We start from the raw sequence: 19041 nt of genomic DNA on the forward strand, positions 1-19041 counted from the left end.
CTCGACTTAAGGGAGGGAGGGTCGTAGGGGATGACATCCATACTAGGGAGAAGGGGGATCCTGTGGTGGTCCCCTATTATGATGGGTTATAAGCCTCCTGGGGGTTACCAGGCCTGGGTTGATGCATCCTCTGGGCTGGGAAGGCAGGCCCCCCCCACCCAAATAGACCTAGTCCAAACAAAGTGAGTCCCCTTAAAGAGTAAACGGGTCTCAATGGGCTTAAGACTGAAGTCCCGCAGAATTCCCTGCCCAGGACCTACTCTAAAAAACGAGACCATGCCTTTAGTCTGCAGGAGACAATGAGTCCTTTGTTCAAGCCCGTAGAGCGACCCCTCCCATTTTTTTTTTCCGAAGAAGACTCTTAGAGCTATGGTCGTTGGGACTGGCCCCGCCTCTATCAGTATCTGCACCTGTTCACCCCCTTGAGTGCAATCTCGCTGGAAAAAAACAAGTCCTAAAATTATTGGCCTGAACAATCGGGTTGGCAGAGGCCGCCGTCCTTGAACCCAGGAGTGGGCTTGGCCGAGATGACCTCAGGCCAAGGGAGAGAAGAGTTCCTGTAGATGTCAATGGTGAGGAAGCAGACATTAGCGTTAGGGTAGTCACGTGGAAGCTCAGGAGTCTGTACTCAGAAACGATGGCCCGGGCTTGTAGTGCTGATGTTCTGACGGGACCCCCTAAATCTCAGGGCTTCTTGATCCTCTGCTTTGTAGACTCAATTTTCACCAAAATCCTATGCACAGGCTGGGAGTGTGCCTCTTAAAATGCAGGGGGATACTGAGCTCCCCTAAAGCTGTTAGTGATCTACGCCCACGTTTGAGATCTGAGACTGCTCTCCTTGGGCCCAGCCCAGCCGGGGCTCCGTCCCCACACTGGCCGGCTAAGGGAAAGCGGGAGGTCACAGCTTGCCACCACATCCCTCTTGTTTCTTCTTTTTTCTTTTAGCGTGTGGCTTGAGAGCTTGAGGGTTCGGGATATTTTGAGTCTTTTGTGGTCGAAGGAAACAGCTGACTGCTGTAAGAAGGGAGAAGCTTGAGGGGACAGGCTGCTGGGGAGGTGGCGGCTAAGGGTCCTGAACAATGCTCGGCCTGTTGGAGAGAAGGAATAATAAAGAAGCAGGCTGTGCCGTGTTCTCTGCCTCAGCGGCTTCTGTGCTACCCTTCAGTGAGCAGATGGAAGGAACTGAAGCACTCATGGTGTCTGTTCTTCCTTCTTTCCTCCCTTTCCTCACTCTCCTTTCTCTTCCTTCCTTCCCCTTTCCCCCTTCTCTCTCTTTCTTTTATTAGTCCCTCTTTCTCTTCCTTCATCCTGTTTTCCTCCTTCCCCCCTTTTTCTCTCCCTCCTTTCCCTTCCTTCCTCCCTCCCTCCCTCTCCTGGATGGCCAGCCTCTGCAGTCTAGTTCACCTTGGCCAGGGGTTTGCTCTATAAGGGAATGCATAAGAAAGCCTTGAACACTCATGCCTGAGTTAAGAGGCCCCGGGGTGCTGGCTAACTGAACATGCCCACTTGCCCTGAGTCAGAGAGCTCTCTTCTTTCCAGGATTGTTTCTATCAGCCCCTCCAAGTCTCCCCCTGCCAGGGAGATGCCTGAGTCTTTGGGGCAATGCTCAGCAACTGCCCTGTGCTCTGTGGTGAAATGGGCATCACTTACAGTCCCCACATCTTTTGGAGGCCCCGACGTTTCCATGGAGACCTGGCCAAGGGTGCTGGGTCCATCATCCTCCAAGGTGGGCAGAGCAGCTTTGTTGTACCTGACTTGGGAGAGCAGGGGAGGGATGGAGCTGGGCAGAGAAGGGTCATCAGTGGGGCTGCCTATGGCAGCAGGGAGTGAATCTGAACACAGAACAGATGTGTTTTCCAGGGCCAGCCAGGGCTGCCAGGGGCTTCTAGGGCTCCTAAAGCCGTCGGGCTTCTCCCCGTCAGGAGATGCAGCCTGGAAGAGGAAGCTGGGGCTCTCTAGAGCTGTGCTCTGGGCCTCGGGGGTCCCTGGGGCACTAAGCTCTTCATTTGTCTTGGGTACATGGTCCTCCAGGGTGGCCACCAAGGAGGCATCAGGGATTTTGCCTCTTTCTGTAGGCCACACGAAACTTCCCCTCATGCTGGAAGTCACAGAGTTTTGGCTCGCATTCATGTCGCTGGCCTGTGATGGGCAGAAATTGGCAGAATTGTCCTTGCTGAAGGATGAGCCAGTCTGGGCACTGGAGAGAGCAGGGCCTCGTCTGCCCGGTGGGCGCCTCAGGGGGAAAACCAGAGGGAAGGAGCTGATGGGTGTCTGGGGGGCACTGTAGAAGCCAGGCCTCTCGTGGAAGGGTGTGGAGATGAAGGCTTCCAGCTCCCGAAGGTTTGATTCCTCGCTCTCGCACTGCTCCCTTGAGCTGGAACGGGCCTGTGAAGAGGAATTGGCCCTGGAGGGCCGGGCGCTTCGGGGCTTGCCCACATCCTGGTACAAGTAATCTCTCCTCCGAAGCAGGTTCATTCTGGAGGCAGACCTAGTGAAGCCGGGGGGCTGCACCCCCAGCAGGCGACTGAAGGGCCCCAGGAAGGGTGTGCAGTGGTCAGCTTCCTCATTCTCTTTGATCTGCTGCAGGGGCTGAAATGCCATCTCTTCTTTCTGCATGCTGGGAAGAGGTAAAGTGCCCACCTTGTTAGCCTGGATTAGGACTTCCTCCCCACAGCCCAATTCACCCCTCAAGAAGAGCCTGTCTCAGCCTCCTGCAGGAGGCATGGACAGGCACAGAAAAAACACATACTTGGCCCTTACACTTTTATGGTAACAACTCTCATTTGGCTGCCACGTCTGAATTTATAAAATGCTTTCATATTCGGTATCTCTGTTGATCCTTACCACTTCATTCATGTAACTGAGTATTATCACTCCCAATTTACAGATGAAGAAAAAGACTGATGAGGAAACTGAGGCCAGTGGGGGCAAAATGACCCTCCCCAAGGTCAAAGTGGAAGAGGTTGGAGTCTTAGAGGCTTAAGGCAATGTGGTCTGATTGAGAGAGCGTCAGATGCAGTCAGAGGACCTGAGTTAGAGTTCCAGCACTCTGTTAGTTAGGTCATGTGTGATGGTTACTTTGGCAAATAGAAAGAGATTCCCCCTCTGAGACTCCCTGCTTGTGTGACATGGGACGTGTAGCTTCACCTTGGCCTGCCTCAGTCTCTTCAGGTGTAAAATGGGAACATGACAGCATCTGTGACCCCCGGGGGTTGTTTGGATAAATGAGATGATGTTTGTATAGCATTTTTGTAAACCTTAAAGCATTATATAAACGCTAGCAGGCATCACAATGACTTTCCCATCTGATAAGTTATCAGCATTCCCTTACAGCTCTAAATCCTATGATTCTAAGACTCTTGTAGCTCTAAAATCTCATGATTTCCTGAAATTGCAAACGGTAGGATTTCAGACATTGGGGCATCCCAGTGGAGAACTGAGTCCTTCCTGGCGCTTCGCAAATCACACCACTAGGGGACCCCCGACACCCAGGCATCAATCCACCATGTGCAATGGCCGCCATTGCAGAGCTGCTTTCCTCTAAAATGTCACCATTTCTTATGTGATCAATGCCAGGAGAAATGGGGTGGCTCGAGCCTTCCCCAAAGCAATGACTCAAGGAAATGGGAGTCGGCAGAGGTGGCATTTTAGGGCTGAGGGAAGAAGAGCCCCAGATTTAGAAATCAGAGGATTTGGGCTTAAATCCCAATTTGGTGGCTTCCTTCCTACAATGGGACCTTGGACCGCCCACCTCCCTTCTCTGGGCCTCAGCTTCCTTGTCTGCAGAATGATGGGGTTGGACCAGATGGCCCCTAAACGCTCTCCCAGGGCTCAGTCCTCTGTGATTGCAACTGGAAAACCAGAGCCTGGGGGGGATCCCCTGAGCCCCCGAGGGTTCAGAGCATCCCAGGGTTTAGGGCTGGATGGAGTCTTAGAGGACATTGAGTCCAATTCTTTACTTTTTGCTATTAATTTCTTCTCATGATGTTGTCACTGCAGGGTCATATTTTTAGGAGATGTGACTTTGGATTAAGATTCAGGTGTCATTTGGAATTGTTGGGTTTGGTGTTTGTTATTATTCTGTATGCTTATTGGGATGTCCAAAAGACCAGATGGGCTGCACAATAAAGGTCACATTAATATGAGAGAGAGAGAAGAGGAGAGAGAGAGACAGGGACAGAGAGACAGAGACAGAGAGAGACAGAGAGGGAGGGAGAGAGGGGAGAGAGACAGAGACAGACAGACAGAGAGGGAGGGAGGGAGGGAGGGAGGGAGAGAGGGGAGAGAGACAGACAGAGAGACAGAGAGACAGAGACAGAGAGAGAGAGGGAGGGAGGGAGGGAGAGAGGGGAGAGAGAGAAAGAATGGAGTCTTAGAGCCTTGGTCTTACAGCCAGGAAGAGGCAGATGGGAGCTGCCTGGGCTCATTCTACCTGATGGGGAGAGACAACCAATGTCTTATGCTCATGCCCCAGAGGCCTCTCTGCTCCAAGATGTTCTATTACATCAGTCTGCCTCCTTAGAAACCATTTCCCTCCAAGCCTCCTGGGATTTTCCTGCAGATGAAGGAGGCCTAGGGGTCCATCCGCTGCTCCCTGCAGCTCCCCCCCACCGAGACAGGACAGGGGGAGGGGGACTCACTTGATGTTGAAGGTGGAGCCCAGGAAGGACGCCCGCTTGGACTCGGCAGCTGCGGCCGTGTAGGGCGGGTGGGGATCTGGGTCGTTCCAGTACATGTCCTTTTCCAGGACTGGCAGGTCTTGGTGCATTTCATCTACAGCCAGAAGAGAGACCTGTGGGTGGGGAGGGGGAGAAGGAGAGAGAAAGAGGAAAGGGACTGAATCGGGGAGCCCCAGGCTGTTCCCTGGAAGTGTGGCTCTTGGGGTCAATCATGCTCTCCTTTTCATCCCCTCTATCTGAATCCTGCTGAAATTCAGTGAGAGTGGATGAACTTGGAGGTGGGCAGGCTGCCATAGGGAAAGCCGCCTTCATTATATACTTTAGACAGCCTGGGCTATTCTCCCTGCCCCCCCCCCCGCCCCCATCTTTTGCTCTTTGGCCTCCTCTCTTGGCTCTCTGTGCCCTAGACCTGGGATGGCCTCCCTCCCCACATTTAAACACCCACCCACCTCAGAGGCTGGCCCCTTCAGCCAGGCTTTCCTCATTTCCCCATCCTCAGACCTCTGGTCCCAGTCATTACAGCCTCTCTTTTGGGTTTGTTAGATTATAAACTCCCTGAGGGCAGGGATCCACATCCTAGTTAAATGTAGTAGGGCCCCCCCCCCCCCCCTTGGCTAGAAGGTGGGGCTTGGCACACTGAAACTGTTTAATCAATGTTTGTTGAAGATGTAAATGAATGAATGAATGTTTGTGAACTAGGATGTCCCAGAGAGAAGAGATCCAGCTTTCTGGGTTGTTTGTGTGTCTGTGAACTTCAGATTTATTTATTTTTAATCCAAACCTCCTTGATTCTTAGTACAGTGCCAGTGCCAGGCACAGAGTAATAAGTTAAGAACTGATAGTTAACTGACTTCTAGTTGACTCAAAGAGGTCTCTGACCTTGTCATCCCCTCCACTCAGGAAATCCCACTGACTGCCTAGGATGTAGGCTTTTAAAGGGAGCTAGGGGACAAAATAGATAGAGCTTCTAGATTTAGAGTCAGGAAGACCTGACTTCAAATGACACTAGCTGTGTGACCCTGCTGCCTGCCTCAGTTTCCTCATCCATAAAATGGGGGTAATAATAGTCCCTACCTTACAAGGCTGTTGTGCTTTATAAAGGCTAGCTGACTTTTGTAGCTGCCTAGTTAGAGGGGCTTGCTATAGAGAGTGGATAAGTGACTGTGTCTGAGAACATTTTTATAAACTGCAAGTCATTTGCTTGGGGGGCATTTTTGCAATCAGAACTGGTATCTTATCTACCCTGTTGGGTGTAAGCTCCAGGGGACCTAGGACTGTGTCCTATCTAGATTCTGTTACCTCCCCCACCTTCCAGCACAAGGGTTTGCCCACTGGTAAAGGGGTTTTTTCCCTGCCTCAAAGTGCCTAGAAGAGAGCAGGACCCGCCTGCCTGCTCAGTGCTGGCTGACTGGGTTCCTCCTGTACCTGTAAGTTCCTGTCTATCAGCCAGTTGGCCTCAAAGTCATCGTCATCTTCTCCAAAGGGGTTAATGAGCTGCTCAGCCACCTGATATGGGGAGAGGGGAAGGACAGCACCGATGCTTCAGAAATGCTTTTTCTGTAACCTGGGGATCCATCGGAGGGCTCGGACGTCCCCAGGGCAGGTGGGCACAGCCTCTGCCCAGCCAGTCTGGAGGACAGGGCTCCATCGAGCGTTTCCTGATGCCTGCCCCTGTCCAGGCCCCTCCAAGCATCGCCAGGCTGGGATTGCCTGCCAGCCACATCCTTCCTGCCCCTAAGTCTTCCTCTGAGGCCCAGCTCAAGCTGAGCAGCTGAGAGCAGAAAACTTCAGTGATGGGAGGGGCCTTAGGACGCAAAACAGAGTGGAGAGGGACTTTAGAACATTACAGCTGGGAGAAGCCTTAGAACTTGGAACAGAGAGGAGGGGCCTTAGAACAGAGAACTTCATTACTAGGAGGGACCTTGGAACAGAGAATTTCAGATCTCTGAGGATCCTGACTGTAAAAAAAGGGAATGTCAAGAAGCAGCTAGGTGGCTGGCTCAGTGGGTAAAGCAACCATCCCTGGACTCTGAGGGACCTGAGTTCAAATCCAGAATCAGACACTTACTGGCTGTATGACCCTGGGTAAGTCACTTAACCCTGACTGCCTCAAAAAAAGAATGTCATGGCTCCCAGATCATCAAGGCTGGGAGGGTCTGAGAACACAGAAGGTAGAATGGCTGAGATGACAGGAACCAATCTTTTTATACCTAGAATGTTCCTTTTGGTGCTCACCATTGTGGGTGAGCTCTCACTCTCTCCTCCAGGTCTCCATTCCTCCCCTCCCCCACACCACCCAGCTCCTTCCCACTGTCATCCTTTGGCACAGGACTGCCCCCTGGCTCACCTTCAGCCAGCCGGCATAGAAGAAAAACTGGAGAAGAGTGAAGACAGGCACGAGGAGGTCTAGCTCATGGCCTGGATAGGATTTGGCCGGATCCAGAAACTGCCGCCCTATCAGACAGGCCAGAAAGAAGCTATAGACAGCGATGGTGACCACCTGGGTTGTAAGGTGGAGAAGGCCATGAGTGACCCTGCACTGGGTGGGGGGGCTCCTTCCCTCCCGGGCCCCCTTCCTAGACAAGCAGAGACATCGGAGGCTGGCACCAGCCCTCCGTTGTGGTGGTTTCTCCACCAGTCCAACCTCCTGATGGAACTGGGCCTAAGAGTCTCAGCATCTCAAGATCGTGGCCCCCCAGAACCTCAGAACTGAAAGGAAGCTGGAGAGTCCAGAGAGTCCTGTGTAGGGAACCCTCTCCCCCTCAGCTTCCTGCTCAGCCTCCCCATTTCAGGGAACAAGAGGAAGGGACCCTTGGGCTCTGGGATTCTCTGCCTCTGAGCAGAGAACATGGTATGTTCCCCAGACCAGAAGGAGCTTTAGAACCTTGGATGCTGTAGAATTTGTCAGGGTTTCATGCTTGATCCCTTTTAGGCCAAAGAGGCCAGATTCTCTCCCCCTCAGTGTCATGATGTAGCCACAGGACAGACACAGTCTCAGAGCCTCCGGGGTCCTCAGGGGCCGTCCGGTCCAAGCCCTGCCTGGACAGAAATATTCTCTAACGCCACTAGGTGGACAAGCAGACTTGGGGTCAGGAAGGCCTGAGTCCCTATTAGGCTTCAGACCTTTGGGCAAACTGGACTCTCTCTGCCTGCAAAATGCTCCCAACGTCAGCCTCCCAGGGCTGTGAGGATCTCGTGAGGGTCACACGTCCAAGGAGCCAGAGAAATGCTGACGATTATCATTGGGGCATTCCTGCCAACGGGCCAAAAAACAGGGAGCTCCCGACCTGCCAAGCCCGCATTTAGACAAGTCTGGTCCCTGGGAAGTTTCCCCTTATATCAGCCTGTCTCCCTGCGCCTTCCCCTGTGAGAGTGCACAAGCCAGAAGGGCTGTTTAATCAATGGATTTCAATAAACTTGCTTTCCTTTGTAGACCTGTGCATTTCATGTTTATGCCCTTAAAAACATGAGTCTGTGGGTCTCACCAGACCGTCTGCCAAACTGTCCAGGACAAAGTCCTCTGACAAGTGTGAGCCCCTCAGGTGGCATCTGTCCTGCAGCAATGGCCCAAACTTCTGGCCCTCTCGGAATCCTGCATCATCCTGGCCCTCCCCCGGATCTGGTTTGCTCACCTGTGTGTAGACCAGAGGCACACTGATCCAGTCATAGCCGTAGAGGGCACCGCACTGAGAGCGTAAGGTGTTCAGTTCCTGGAGAAGAGCAGAGCGGGACAGGGAGGAGACCATCATCCGTGAACCCTCCTCATGCCTCCTTGGGACCCACATGCTCCCCCCTCGCTACCTTGTTTGGGAATTGGCCATCTCTCGTGGCTGCTGAGAGTATAGCAAAGAGAGAGATGGTGGGCTGTGATGGGGTGAGCCCTGGGATCTGAGGGCCAAGATCTCAGAGCTAAAAAGGACCATCAAGGTCTAGCCTAACCCTCCTCATTTTACAGTTAGGGAAACTGAGTCCAAGGGAGGAAGTGATTTGTTCAAGTTCAGATCAACTGCAACACTCATATTCTGAGTCCTAAACCCAGAGCTTTTTCTGTATAATTTGCTTCCCTTTCCTTATGCCTCTGGACAAGTTATTTCAAAACCTTTAAGCCTCAGTTTCTCCACATAAAATCAAGGTCATACCATTGAATTACCTGTTTCACAGGGTTGTTGTGAGGAAAGTGTTTGTAAATGGCTGAGGGCAAAGCAAACTTGAGCTGTTATCTACTCCCAAAGGCCGGCCCCAGGGACAGTGTACCACTCAGGGCCACTGTCCCATGTGGTGCCTCAATGCTATGCTCAGGCTTGGGTAGTGGCCAGCATATAGGGAAAAAGTCCAGCCCAGGGGGTCTTCAAATCTTATGGTGCCTCTTGTGGCTATTGGCCACTCGTGGGATGACCCCTGACCCTCCCGTGGTCTCTCCCCTCCCTCCCTCCCTCTCACCCCAAATCCCAAGGATGCCCAAGCTCACATTCAGGATACCCTGGAGGACAACGCTGTCCCTGATCTGGCCATCCCTTCGGGCTTTGGCGGCCAGGTTGGCGAACCACACACACGGCACCCAGAATTTGTTGTGGGGAGAGTTGAGGCTTTCAAATCTTTTGTGCTCCTCTGGGGTCATGAGGCCTGGGGAACAGCAGGAAAGAAAGAGCAAGTCAGGGATGGGCGGATGGGAAGGGGCCAAGAGAGGGACCCGCAGAAGGAGGGGCAGAGATACAGAAACGATGGGAAGACAGCCCAGGACCAGCTGAGTGGGTCCATGGGGCCAGCTCTGCCTCCTGACCGCTCCTCCCTGTGTCAACCTGGGGCAATCAATGGTTAGGTGGGAAGATTTCCAGATTCGGAGTCAGAGGCTGTCGTTCAGACGTCTCCCTCATATTTGCCTCATCCTGACCCCATCTGGGGATTTCTCGGCAGAGATACTGGAGTGGATTGGCATTTCCTTCTTCAGCTCATTTTAGAGATGGGGAAACTGAGGCAAACAGAGTGAAGTGACTTGCCCAGGATCACACAACTCTTAAGTGTCAGAGATAAGATCTGGACCCAAGAAGCCATGTCTGCCTGACTGGAGGCCCAGCATTCTACCTGCTGCACCACCTAGCTGCCCTGAGTTGGAAGTCCTGTGTTCAGTTTCTTGCCCTGCCATACTTAACTCTCTTGGACCTCAGTTTCCTCATCTACAAAATGAGGAGGCTAGCCACATGACCTCTGAGGTCACATGCTATGCTAACTAATTCTCCAGCCTCAGTGAGGCTGCTGCCCAATGTTCTGGGCTGTTAGCAGGCAAGTGCTTTGTAAAGCTCCAAGAGCTGGTTACAGTGGAGGCCCTGTGGAGGGTAGGGTAGGTAGTAGGTGTTCAGCTTTAGAATCAGAAAGAGCAGGATTGGAGGCCTAACCTCTCGGAGTCCCAGGCAGCTCTCTGAGGTGACAAATGCCCCAGCAGGCACCCATTTGCCCTAATGGTGGATGTTGACTGAGTGTTACAAGCACAGGTCTTTTCTGGCCTAAATGAACCCGAATTGCTACTAGCCAGACTTGCCAGAGGAGGGCTGAGGCTGCTGTTCTCTCAGGGACCCTCAGGCCCTGACTAGGATGGCATTGTCTGCATTCAGCTTTGTTTGTCTGACTCCTTTCCTCCACTGCACCCCATGTCCCCCACACCCAGACCCACCTGTATGGAGAAAAGAGCCAGGAGATCTGAGCTCAAGGAGGCGCCAACATGGCTGGGGGCCTGGCTTTGGAGTGAGGGGAATCTGCTTCTAATCCTGTCTTTACAGTTGCGTGACCCTGGACAAGTCACGCCTCCTCTCTGGGCCTCAGTGAGGAGAGCTGGATGCCTTAGGCCTTGCTTACTCAGCTGAAATCCCATGGAGTCTAGAGGTTAGGCTCCATCACAGACTCACCCTGGGCTTTGGGCAAGTCACTGTCTGGGTCTCTTCCAGAGAGCTGGGTGCCCCTTGGGACTCCATGCCCTCATCTGTGTTGGGGTTCCGATCCAGCCAAGAAACCTGACCTAGCACCAGGACAGAGCCCTGGGCCTGGAGTCAGGAAGCCCCAAGTTCAAATCCAGCCTCCCACACTTATTAGCTGTGTGAGCCTGGCAAGTTCTTCCTCTTTCTGCCTCAGGCTCCGCATCTGTGAAATGAGGTGAATGCCAGCACCCGCTTCCCAGGGCCTTTGTGAGGATAACATGAGACACTCTGTAAAACTCTGCAGACTTTAAAGCATCGCGCAGGTGATGGTCGAGGGCCCTGCAGAGATGGGGCGGGAGCTGCGGGGCCTGCATCCCACAGGCCCTCCCTCAGCCCTGCCACTCACCAGCCTGCACCAGGTGCTGGGTGCTGGGGAAGCGCTTGTAGACAGCGGTGCTGACGGAGCGCAGGATGAGGACCGTGCACAGGTGGGCATAGCGCATGAGGGTGCGACGGAGCAGCCGGCCTTGTTCATCCTCGCCTTCCACGTTGGCAGAGACCAGGCTCATGAGCCGGTCAGGCCACGGGATGCTCTGGTATTGGCTCCACCAGCGGGATACGACCAGGGTCACGTAGAAACCTGGGCCGGGGGAGAGGCGGAGGAGAGGAACTGAGCCCCGCCAGCATTCAGTCACTCTGCTGGCCAGCAAACATTGAGTTAGCACCTACAGACCCTGTTCTGGGCTCTGGGCCCAGAAAGAGGAAGACTGAATCAAGGAGCTCACACCATCAACACACACACATATAAACGTGATGAGTTTAGACAATAAATCCCAGCTAGTTTAATTATAATGCAGTTTTGGGAGAGATGGCACTGAGGATCAGGTAAGGCTTCAAGCATGGGGTTCTATCAGAAGGAAGGGAGAGACAGAGACAGAGAGACAGAGACACAGAGAGAGACAGAGAGACAGACAGACACAGAGACAGAGAGACAGAGACAGAGAGAGACAGAGAGACACACAGACAGACAGACAGAGACACAGAGAAAGAGAGACAGAGAGAGGGAATTCCAGGCAAGAAGATCCACCATTACAAAGTCATGGAGATGGAGAGGAGGCCAAGGTGCCCATATAATATACAGTGGGAGGGGGAAAAATTTCCAGTAAGGTTGGAAATGTACGTTGGGGCCAAGCTATAGGAGGTTTGAAAAGTCTGGGGGTGGCTAGGTGGCACAGTGAATAGAGCACCGGCCCTGGAGTCAAGAGGACCTGAGTTCAAATCCAGCCTCAGACACAACACAAAAACTAGTCTTGTGACCTTGGGTAAGTCACTTAACCCCAATTGCCCTACCTCTCCCCCTCCAAAAGGCAATATGTATATATATATATATATATATATATATATATATATATATATATATATATATATATATATATATGAAGTTTAAAAGTCAGATGGAGGAGTTTGTATCTGAATTTATCAGGGGGCTGGCATAATTAGATGGATGCTTAAGGGAAATCACTTTGGCAACTTGGGAAGGGTGGATTGGAGAGGCAGGGAGACTAATTAGGAGGTTCCAGTCTAGGAGAGCAATAAGGGGAGCCTGAGCCATGATGGTGGCCATATGAAGGCAGTGAAGGAGGTGAATGTGAGAGCTGTAGAGGGAGAAGGGACAATACTGGTGAAGGATGGGATCTTCAGGGTGAACAGTCCAGGGTAACACTGACAGAGGCGCCTGGGGTCAGGAACCTGAAGCTGGGATGCCCTAATGGGCTGGAGGGAGGAGAGGGAGTTAGATGGTAGATGGGAGAGGGCAGGGGACCCCGGGATAGACTTGGATCAGAGGGGGACAGAGGGACCTTCAAGATCCTTACTCTATATGGATGGGGAAACTGGGGCTGGGAAAGGAGAGATAGCTTGCCCAGGGAGAGTTTAAGGCAGATTTGAGCCCAGATGTTCTGACTCTGAAATCCCTGCTCATTTCACTCCGGGCCGAGTTAGTGACCATCTGCCTTTCTGGGCTTTGACCCTAGAGGTGGGGATGGGGATTATCTCAAACTCCTCGTGCTGTCGCCTTCACTTAGCTTGTGACCTCAGGGAAGGTGGAGCAGGACTGTGCCTCAGTTTCCCCCTTCTCTATACTGGGAAGAATCCCCCAGGGATTAGGGGAGTGTAAATAAGAACCTAGATCTCCAGGGCTAAGGGGGTCCTGGGAGGCTCGTTTGCTGCTTATTCTCCTAGGTAGGGCATGTTCCTACTACCCCCAAAAGATTATTTTCTTTAAAATTGCCCAAGAAAGAGATTTCACCACCTGCCCCTGTGCCCTGTCTAACCACAGGCCTTCTGGCTACTGTGTTAGCCCATTCCCTGTTCCAATCACTCAACAAGGATTTATTAGCCTCCTTTTATGTACCAGACAATGTGTGCCCTCAAGGAGCGAATAATCTCAAGGGGGCAAAACGAAAAGTCATTGTAGAATTCAATTTATTCAACAAAGATACAGGGACCTGGGGATAGAAAGAAAAAGGTAAAATCACTCCTGCCTTCAGGGAGCTTACATTCTACTGGGTAAAATAATGAGACACAGCTAAGTAAATACAGCTTTATTTGGGGATAAAGAATCAGGAAGGCAGCTAGCAGTTCAATGGACAAAGCTCTGAGCTTGGAGCCAGGAAAACTGAGTCCATCCAGCCTCAGACACTTACTAGCTGCGTGACCCTGGGCAGGTCACTTCACCTCCGTTTGCTTCAGTTTCCCCACTGTAAAAAGGGAATAATAGCAGCTCCTACCTTGCAGGAATGTTGTGAATCTCAACATATTTGTAAAAAACCACTTAACACATAGCAGACGCTACATAAATGCTTATTCCCTTCCTTTATTGTCCACAAGAGTGAGGTAAGCCTTGAATGAAGCTAAAGGTTCTGGGAGGCAGATTCGAGGAGGGAGGGCATCCCAGGTATGGGTCACAGCCTGTGCAAAGGGGATGGCATTTCAAGGAGGGGGAAAGTTATCAAACCAGTTTGGTTGGAATGTAGAGTGTATGCATGGAGTAAGTCTGGAAAGATACGAGGGAGCCAGAATGGACAGAGCTTTAAATGCCTGGATGAAGATTTGTATTGTGCCCTAGGGTCAATAGGGAGCCCCTGAGGATAAAACAGCAGGGTTCGACATGATCAGAACTGTGCTTTGGGAAGACTTTTGGCAGCAATGGGGGGATGGATTAGAGGGATGGATGCTATTCTAGGGGTCCAGGAGAGGCGGCAAGGGTCTGAACTCAGGTTCTATCATTGTGAGCAGGGAGAAGGATGTTGTTTTTCAGCCTTCATTTTTGAAGAGGAGCAATGACATCAAGGAGGGAGAAGTGACAAGCCTTGGCAGATGAGTAGATGTGGGGCTGAGCAGAGGTCAGGGACAGGGGAGAATGACTTCAAGGTCCCATCACGGAATATATGGAAGTTTAGAGGAAGGAGAACATTCGAGGCAGGAGGGAGAGAAGATGATTAGTTCTGTTTTCAATACCTTGAGTTTGAGGCATAGGTGGGACAGCCACGTGGCGCTATCTGGCAGGTGACTGCCAATGTGATTGCAGTAGCAGTGAGACAATAGGAATGCAAGAAAGGAGAGGTGGATCTGAGAGTGCTTTGTAGAGGGGTAAGAATTAAACCCACGGGAGTTGAAATCATCAAGAAAAAGAGGAAAGCAGGGATTCTTAACCTGGGGTCTGCAGAGCCCCCACAAGGGACCCGTGGAGAGATTTCAAGGGATCTATGAACATGGGTGGGGGAAAAACCCTTTATTTTCACTAACCTCTAACTGAAATTTGGTACTTCTTTCAATTACAAAATTAAAAACAAGACATTTTAATTGAAATAAAGATAAAGTATTAAAAAATAAAATACTATTATATATATTTCCCCCCTGTGAATGGATTCTTAGCTTAACCAGACAGACTAGCACAGGGATCCATGACACAAAAATGGTTCAGAACTTCCGCTGGTGAGTGAGGAGAGGAGAGGGCTTGGGACAGTCTTGAGTCAGGCCCACAGCTAGTGGGGTGTGGGGTGGCCACAGAGGAGGAACGGGGGGAGAGGGAGGAGGAGACCCAAGAGGGAGCAGTGTCAGGTAAGGCTGGAAGCAGACAGGAGGTGCAGAGAGGGCAGATGGAGTGAGGGCTGAAGAAAGGCCCTCAGGGCCGGAAATTAAGAACCTCAGAGAGAGCAATCGCAGCTGAATTTGGGGTTTGGAAGCAGATTCGAAGAGGCTGAGAAGTGAATGGGAGATGAGGGCAGGGAGACAATTGTGAGGTAATTCTGAGACTTAGGCTGTGAACTAGAGGAGCAGAAAGATAGGAAAGATCGCTAGCTCGAGGGGAGGGAAGGTTTTTCTGAAGTTAATGAGTAACTCCCTGTAAAGCCTCTAGGCTAGCTTCTCTCCAAGAGAAGAACCTGGGAAGATCTTTGGAGAGACCTTGGAGCAGGGGTGGGGAACCTGCAGCCTTGAGGCCTCATGTGGCCCTCTAGGTCCTCAAGTCGGGGCCCTTTTACTGAATCCAAACTTCATAGAGCAAAGCCCCTTAAAAAAAGGATTTGTTCTGTAAAACTTGGCCTCAGTCAAAAGACCAAACCCAAGGCCCTAGAAGGCCACGTGTGGCCTGGAGGCCGCAGGATCCCCCCCCCCCAGCTCGGTAGAGGTTAGTCACTGGTTCTGGTCAGCTAACCACGTATTGAAGGGACTGCTCTGTGATTGGCTGCAGAGGAATTTTAGAATCCTGTCACCCCCAGCTGCTCCCTCGTTTTCCTCTTTTGGCTTCATTCCGGGTTTCCTTAGCTCCCGGTGTCTGGTGAGAGACCACACCAACCTTGGACGTTCTGAAAGTGGGAGGGTGGGCCATGGAAATCCCGGCTGGGCTTTGCAGTCAGTGAATCGCTGCGAGTGACCACTGGAACCACAGCCGTGAACTTGGTAAATACCAATTCTGGGTAGGAATGGAGCTAAATTTGGAACCTCTTCCTTGAAAGAAAGAGGTGATTTTAGGGAGTGGGGCTTCCAAAGTGTCGAGGAAATGTTTGTATGTTCGTCCTGAGGTAAATGTCTCTCTGCAAAATCCTGAGATTAAGAGGGTAAGTAGAACCAGACTGGATAGTGGCTTCCACCAGTGGGGGACACGGAGCTGGGAGGTGCTTGAGGGGACACCCCCACAACCCCCTCAGGGTGCCTTCGAGCCTGCAGGGGCCAATGGAACCGCCTGGTTCTGAGAGAGGGGGGCCAGAACACACATCCTAAAGAAGAATGGAGGAAGATCTGGGCAGGCTCGGAGGCAGCAGGAAAGGGGCCACTGGACAGGAAAGATGGAGGATGGGGATGAGGGACAGAAAGATTGAGGGGATGAGCTCCAGGAGGAGGTGAGAGGGGCTGGGTTCACCTTAGCCTGGGAGCCTGGAGCAAAAGAATGGGTGGGTATGAGAGAGCAGGAAAAGAGGGGGCTCAGGACAGATGTGGAGAGAACATAGCTCTGGAAGCAGAGAAGCTGGATTCAAATCCCGTCTCCAGCCCTGGTCTCTGCTTCCTCATCTGTAAAATGAGGAGGTTGGCCTGGCTGGCCTCTGAGGCCCACCTAGCTTTGGATGCATGTGAAGACAACCTCTACTTCTCAGTGAAGTGGGAACTGAGAAGGGAATAGTGCTTCCTAGAAGTCAGAAATAGTTGCTCACCGTGATCTGAACGGACCTTGAACACACTCCTCTACCCCGACTTGCTTGCCACCACACTCCTTTCTCTTCCTCTCTCCCCCAACAGAGGACAGGTGGATGGACATGGACAGGCACAGACACAGGGACGTGCCCTCCCGGGGCAGATAAGAGGGTCTGGGGGGAGGGCAGGCGAGGCCTTCAGGACTTACCCAGCACGAAGGACACAGGGATAAGCTGGGCATACTTATCACAGTACAGGGCCAGCTTCTCAAAGAGAAGCCTCTGGCTCTCACTGAGGATCAGCCTAAGAAAGACAGAGAGATAGGGAGGGGGTCACGGGAAGCCGGGCAATGAGCATGAACACAGCTGGCATTTCTGAGCCTGCTAGGGCAGACAGGGTACTGGAAGACCAGGAAGGTCTGGGCTTGAACCCTGCCTCAGGCACTAGCCATGTAACCCTGGGCAAGCAAGACAGCTAGGGCCATGTGCCGGGCACTGAGCTGGGAGGGTCCCTGCTCTCAGGGAGCTTCCAGTCTACTGGGGGAGACAACAGGTAAACACATTATATACATGGTGAATCAGAGATGACCAACCGAGGGGAGCCCCTAGAACAGAGGGCGATCAGGACAGGCTTCTTGTAACTCGAGCACTGCTGACCCACAGAAAACACTGATCAAAAATGCCGACAAAAGCAAGTGCACATCCTTCCTCTTCCCCGGACTAGACAAGTCAGCAGATCCCTCCCAGCCCTGAACTTCCCAGGACCCTCATGAAGCCATGGCTTCCCAGGGACTGGGCTCCAGGGTTCCTTCCAGCTCACCCTGACATTCTGTGTTCCAAAATTCTTTCCAGTTCTGAGATTTTTTATTCTCAGGTCCCTTCTGGCTTGACTTTCTATGATTGAAGGTTCTTTCCAGCTCTCATGTTCTATGTTCCAAGATTTCCTCTAGTTGAAAGTCTAGGTTCTAGGTTCTAAGGTCCCTCCCAGCCCTGACACGTGAGGTTCTAGGTTCTGAGGTTTCTCCCAGCCCTGACGTTCTAGGTTCTATATTCTAAGATCCCTCCCAGTCCAGATGTTCTCAGTCCTAAGGTCTCTCCCAGCTCTGACCTTCCCTTCTTCAGACTCACCTGTAAATCATGCTAATAGTGAAGTAGCAGAGGATGAAGATGGAGAATTCACAGTAGAGGAGCTTGTAGATACTGCCCCGCCATTGCAGCAGGAGCCTGGAGAAGGTGCCCAGGTGGACATTGGCCACCCGGTTGGTGTAGGTGACAGTCATGATGCTCCTGGGGTGAGAGGCCGAGGGGAGGGCACTGGGCAGCAGCAGCAGGGTCTGGAGAAACAGGGCAGGGGACAGGATGACCACACAGGGAGAACAGATGACTGACCTTGGGGCATCTCCCCAAGAACTGGGGGAATGTGGCCAGGCATTGTTGCTGGGATGGAAGGCCTGAGGCTGCAGGATCCCGTCCTTGCCATGACGCCCCCTGCCCCCTCATCATCCACTTCCACTCCCAAGGCAGCAAGCTTTCCTGTCCTCTGGCTCTCTCCCTCCTGGGTGGGGAAAGTGTCTGAACCAACATTCTGCTCCACATTGCTTGCCCTGACTTATGTTCCCCAAGTCCCAGTCTCTCTAAAACTTATCAGATCAAATGAGTCGGAGGGTATGTGTGTTACATGCATTGCTCCACAGGTATGTGCATGTGTCTAGGCATGTCCTTGTATGTAATATGCTTGTGCATGTATGTACATAGTATCTTGGGGTGTCTCAGCAGGGGTCCACATGCCTTTACTGACTAAGCCCTGCAGTGTCCACATAGCTCCCAAGGCACCCCTTTATTCCCACCCTCTCTGCCCATACTCACAGCGGGGACATCCACGTTCTGCCAGTGCCTGGGAGTGTGTGGCCGCTCAGTGCTCTGATCAGCTCCCCAGGGAACTGGTTGCTATTGCTCCCCCAACCCTTCATCCCCACTCCCCACTGGGGGGATGAGTCCTGACCAAACCCTGGCCAAGCTGGGCCCCACTGCCAGCCCCAGTCACTTGATTCCATAATCCCCATTCCTTCCACAAAGGAGGCTGTTGTCTCTGCCCACTCTCTGTCTAATCTTCCAGCTAAAGCCTGCTTGGTTCCCTGCAGCACCCCTGCTCTTCAGCCCCACCTCCACCCACACCCCCTTCCCTGGGGCAGGGACCCCTCTAATTCTTTCCTGCTCCCCTCCTGTCCACGTGGCCGGAGTGATGCCCCACACACATAATCAGGGCAGGAAGGATCAGTGCCCAGACTCACCTCCCCTAATGTTCCTGGCCTTCTTCCAGTGGTAGGGGGAGGAAGAGGAGGCAGGGCAGGAGGAGGTGAAGAAGGCAGTGTGTGTAGGGGTAGGTGGGGTGTAGCCAGGAGGACTCATTAAACTGAATCCCAGTGTAAATGGCCTGGTAGGTCCTTTCTGAGGAGTACTTCTCCCAGTGAAGATATCACCCAGACGAGATGGGGGAATGAATGAATGAACATTTATCGAGAATGTTCTGTGAGCTAAGCACTCTGATAAGCACCAGAGGAAAAGGAGGAGGAAAAGGAGGAAGGGAAGCTGGCAATGGCCACTGGTTTAGCCTGACATGGGCAAGGCTGCTAACATTTGGTGCTACAGAAATGTCTCTGAAGCCAAGGATCTGAGTTCAAATCCTGCATCTGACACCTATGTGACCTTGGACAAGTCATTTATCCTCCACGAGACTCGGGTTCTTCACTTTTAGAATGGAGA

At 52.2% G+C, this 19041-nt stretch overlaps 2 protein-coding genes across 2 annotated transcripts in view; one reads left to right on the forward strand and one right to left on the reverse strand.

Annotated features, from left to right (window-relative positions):
* Positions 1-19041, forward strand: part of TMEM258 (transmembrane protein 258) — a 428372-nt gene that overhangs the window by 151266 nt on the left and 258065 nt on the right. The gene's annotated exons all lie outside the window — the stretch shown is intronic.
* BEST1 (bestrophin 1) lies at positions 1153-17558 on the reverse strand. Its single transcript, XM_069108524.1, has 10 exons — positions 17407-17558; positions 16488-16582; positions 10995-11228; positions 9148-9302; positions 8312-8389; positions 7027-7179; positions 6105-6185; positions 4641-4792; positions 2232-2617; positions 1153-1945 (listed from the first exon to the last, which is right to left on the reverse strand). The coding sequence occupies exons 1-10, from the start codon at positions 17556-17558 to the stop codon at positions 1812-1814; spliced, it is 1620 nt and encodes a 539-aa protein (XP_068964625.1). The 3' UTR covers positions 1153-1811.

The sequence above is a fragment of the Petaurus breviceps genome, unplaced genomic scaffold (genome assembly GCF_028583685.1).
Source record: "Petaurus breviceps papuanus isolate PSGF00001 unplaced genomic scaffold, PetGlider_PUasm1.0 90397, whole genome shotgun sequence".
Lineage (NCBI taxonomy): Eukaryota > Metazoa > Chordata > Mammalia > Diprotodontia > Petauridae > Petaurus > Petaurus breviceps.

Bases quoted from the DNA above. Each gene is read 5' to 3' on its own strand.
- BEST1 (XM_069108524.1), bottom strand. From the start codon at position 17,558: ATGACTGTCACCTACACCAACCGGGTGGCCAATGTCCACCTGGGCACC. The intron at 6,186-7,026 runs GTGAGCCAGGGG...TCCCCATATCAG, and splicing joins TCTATGCCGGCTGGCTGAAG to GTGGCTGAGCAGCTCATTAA. The intron at 4,793-6,104 runs GTACAGGAGGAA...CCCCACCCACAG, and splicing joins TGATAGACAGGAACTTACAG to GTCTCTCTTCTGGCTGTAGA.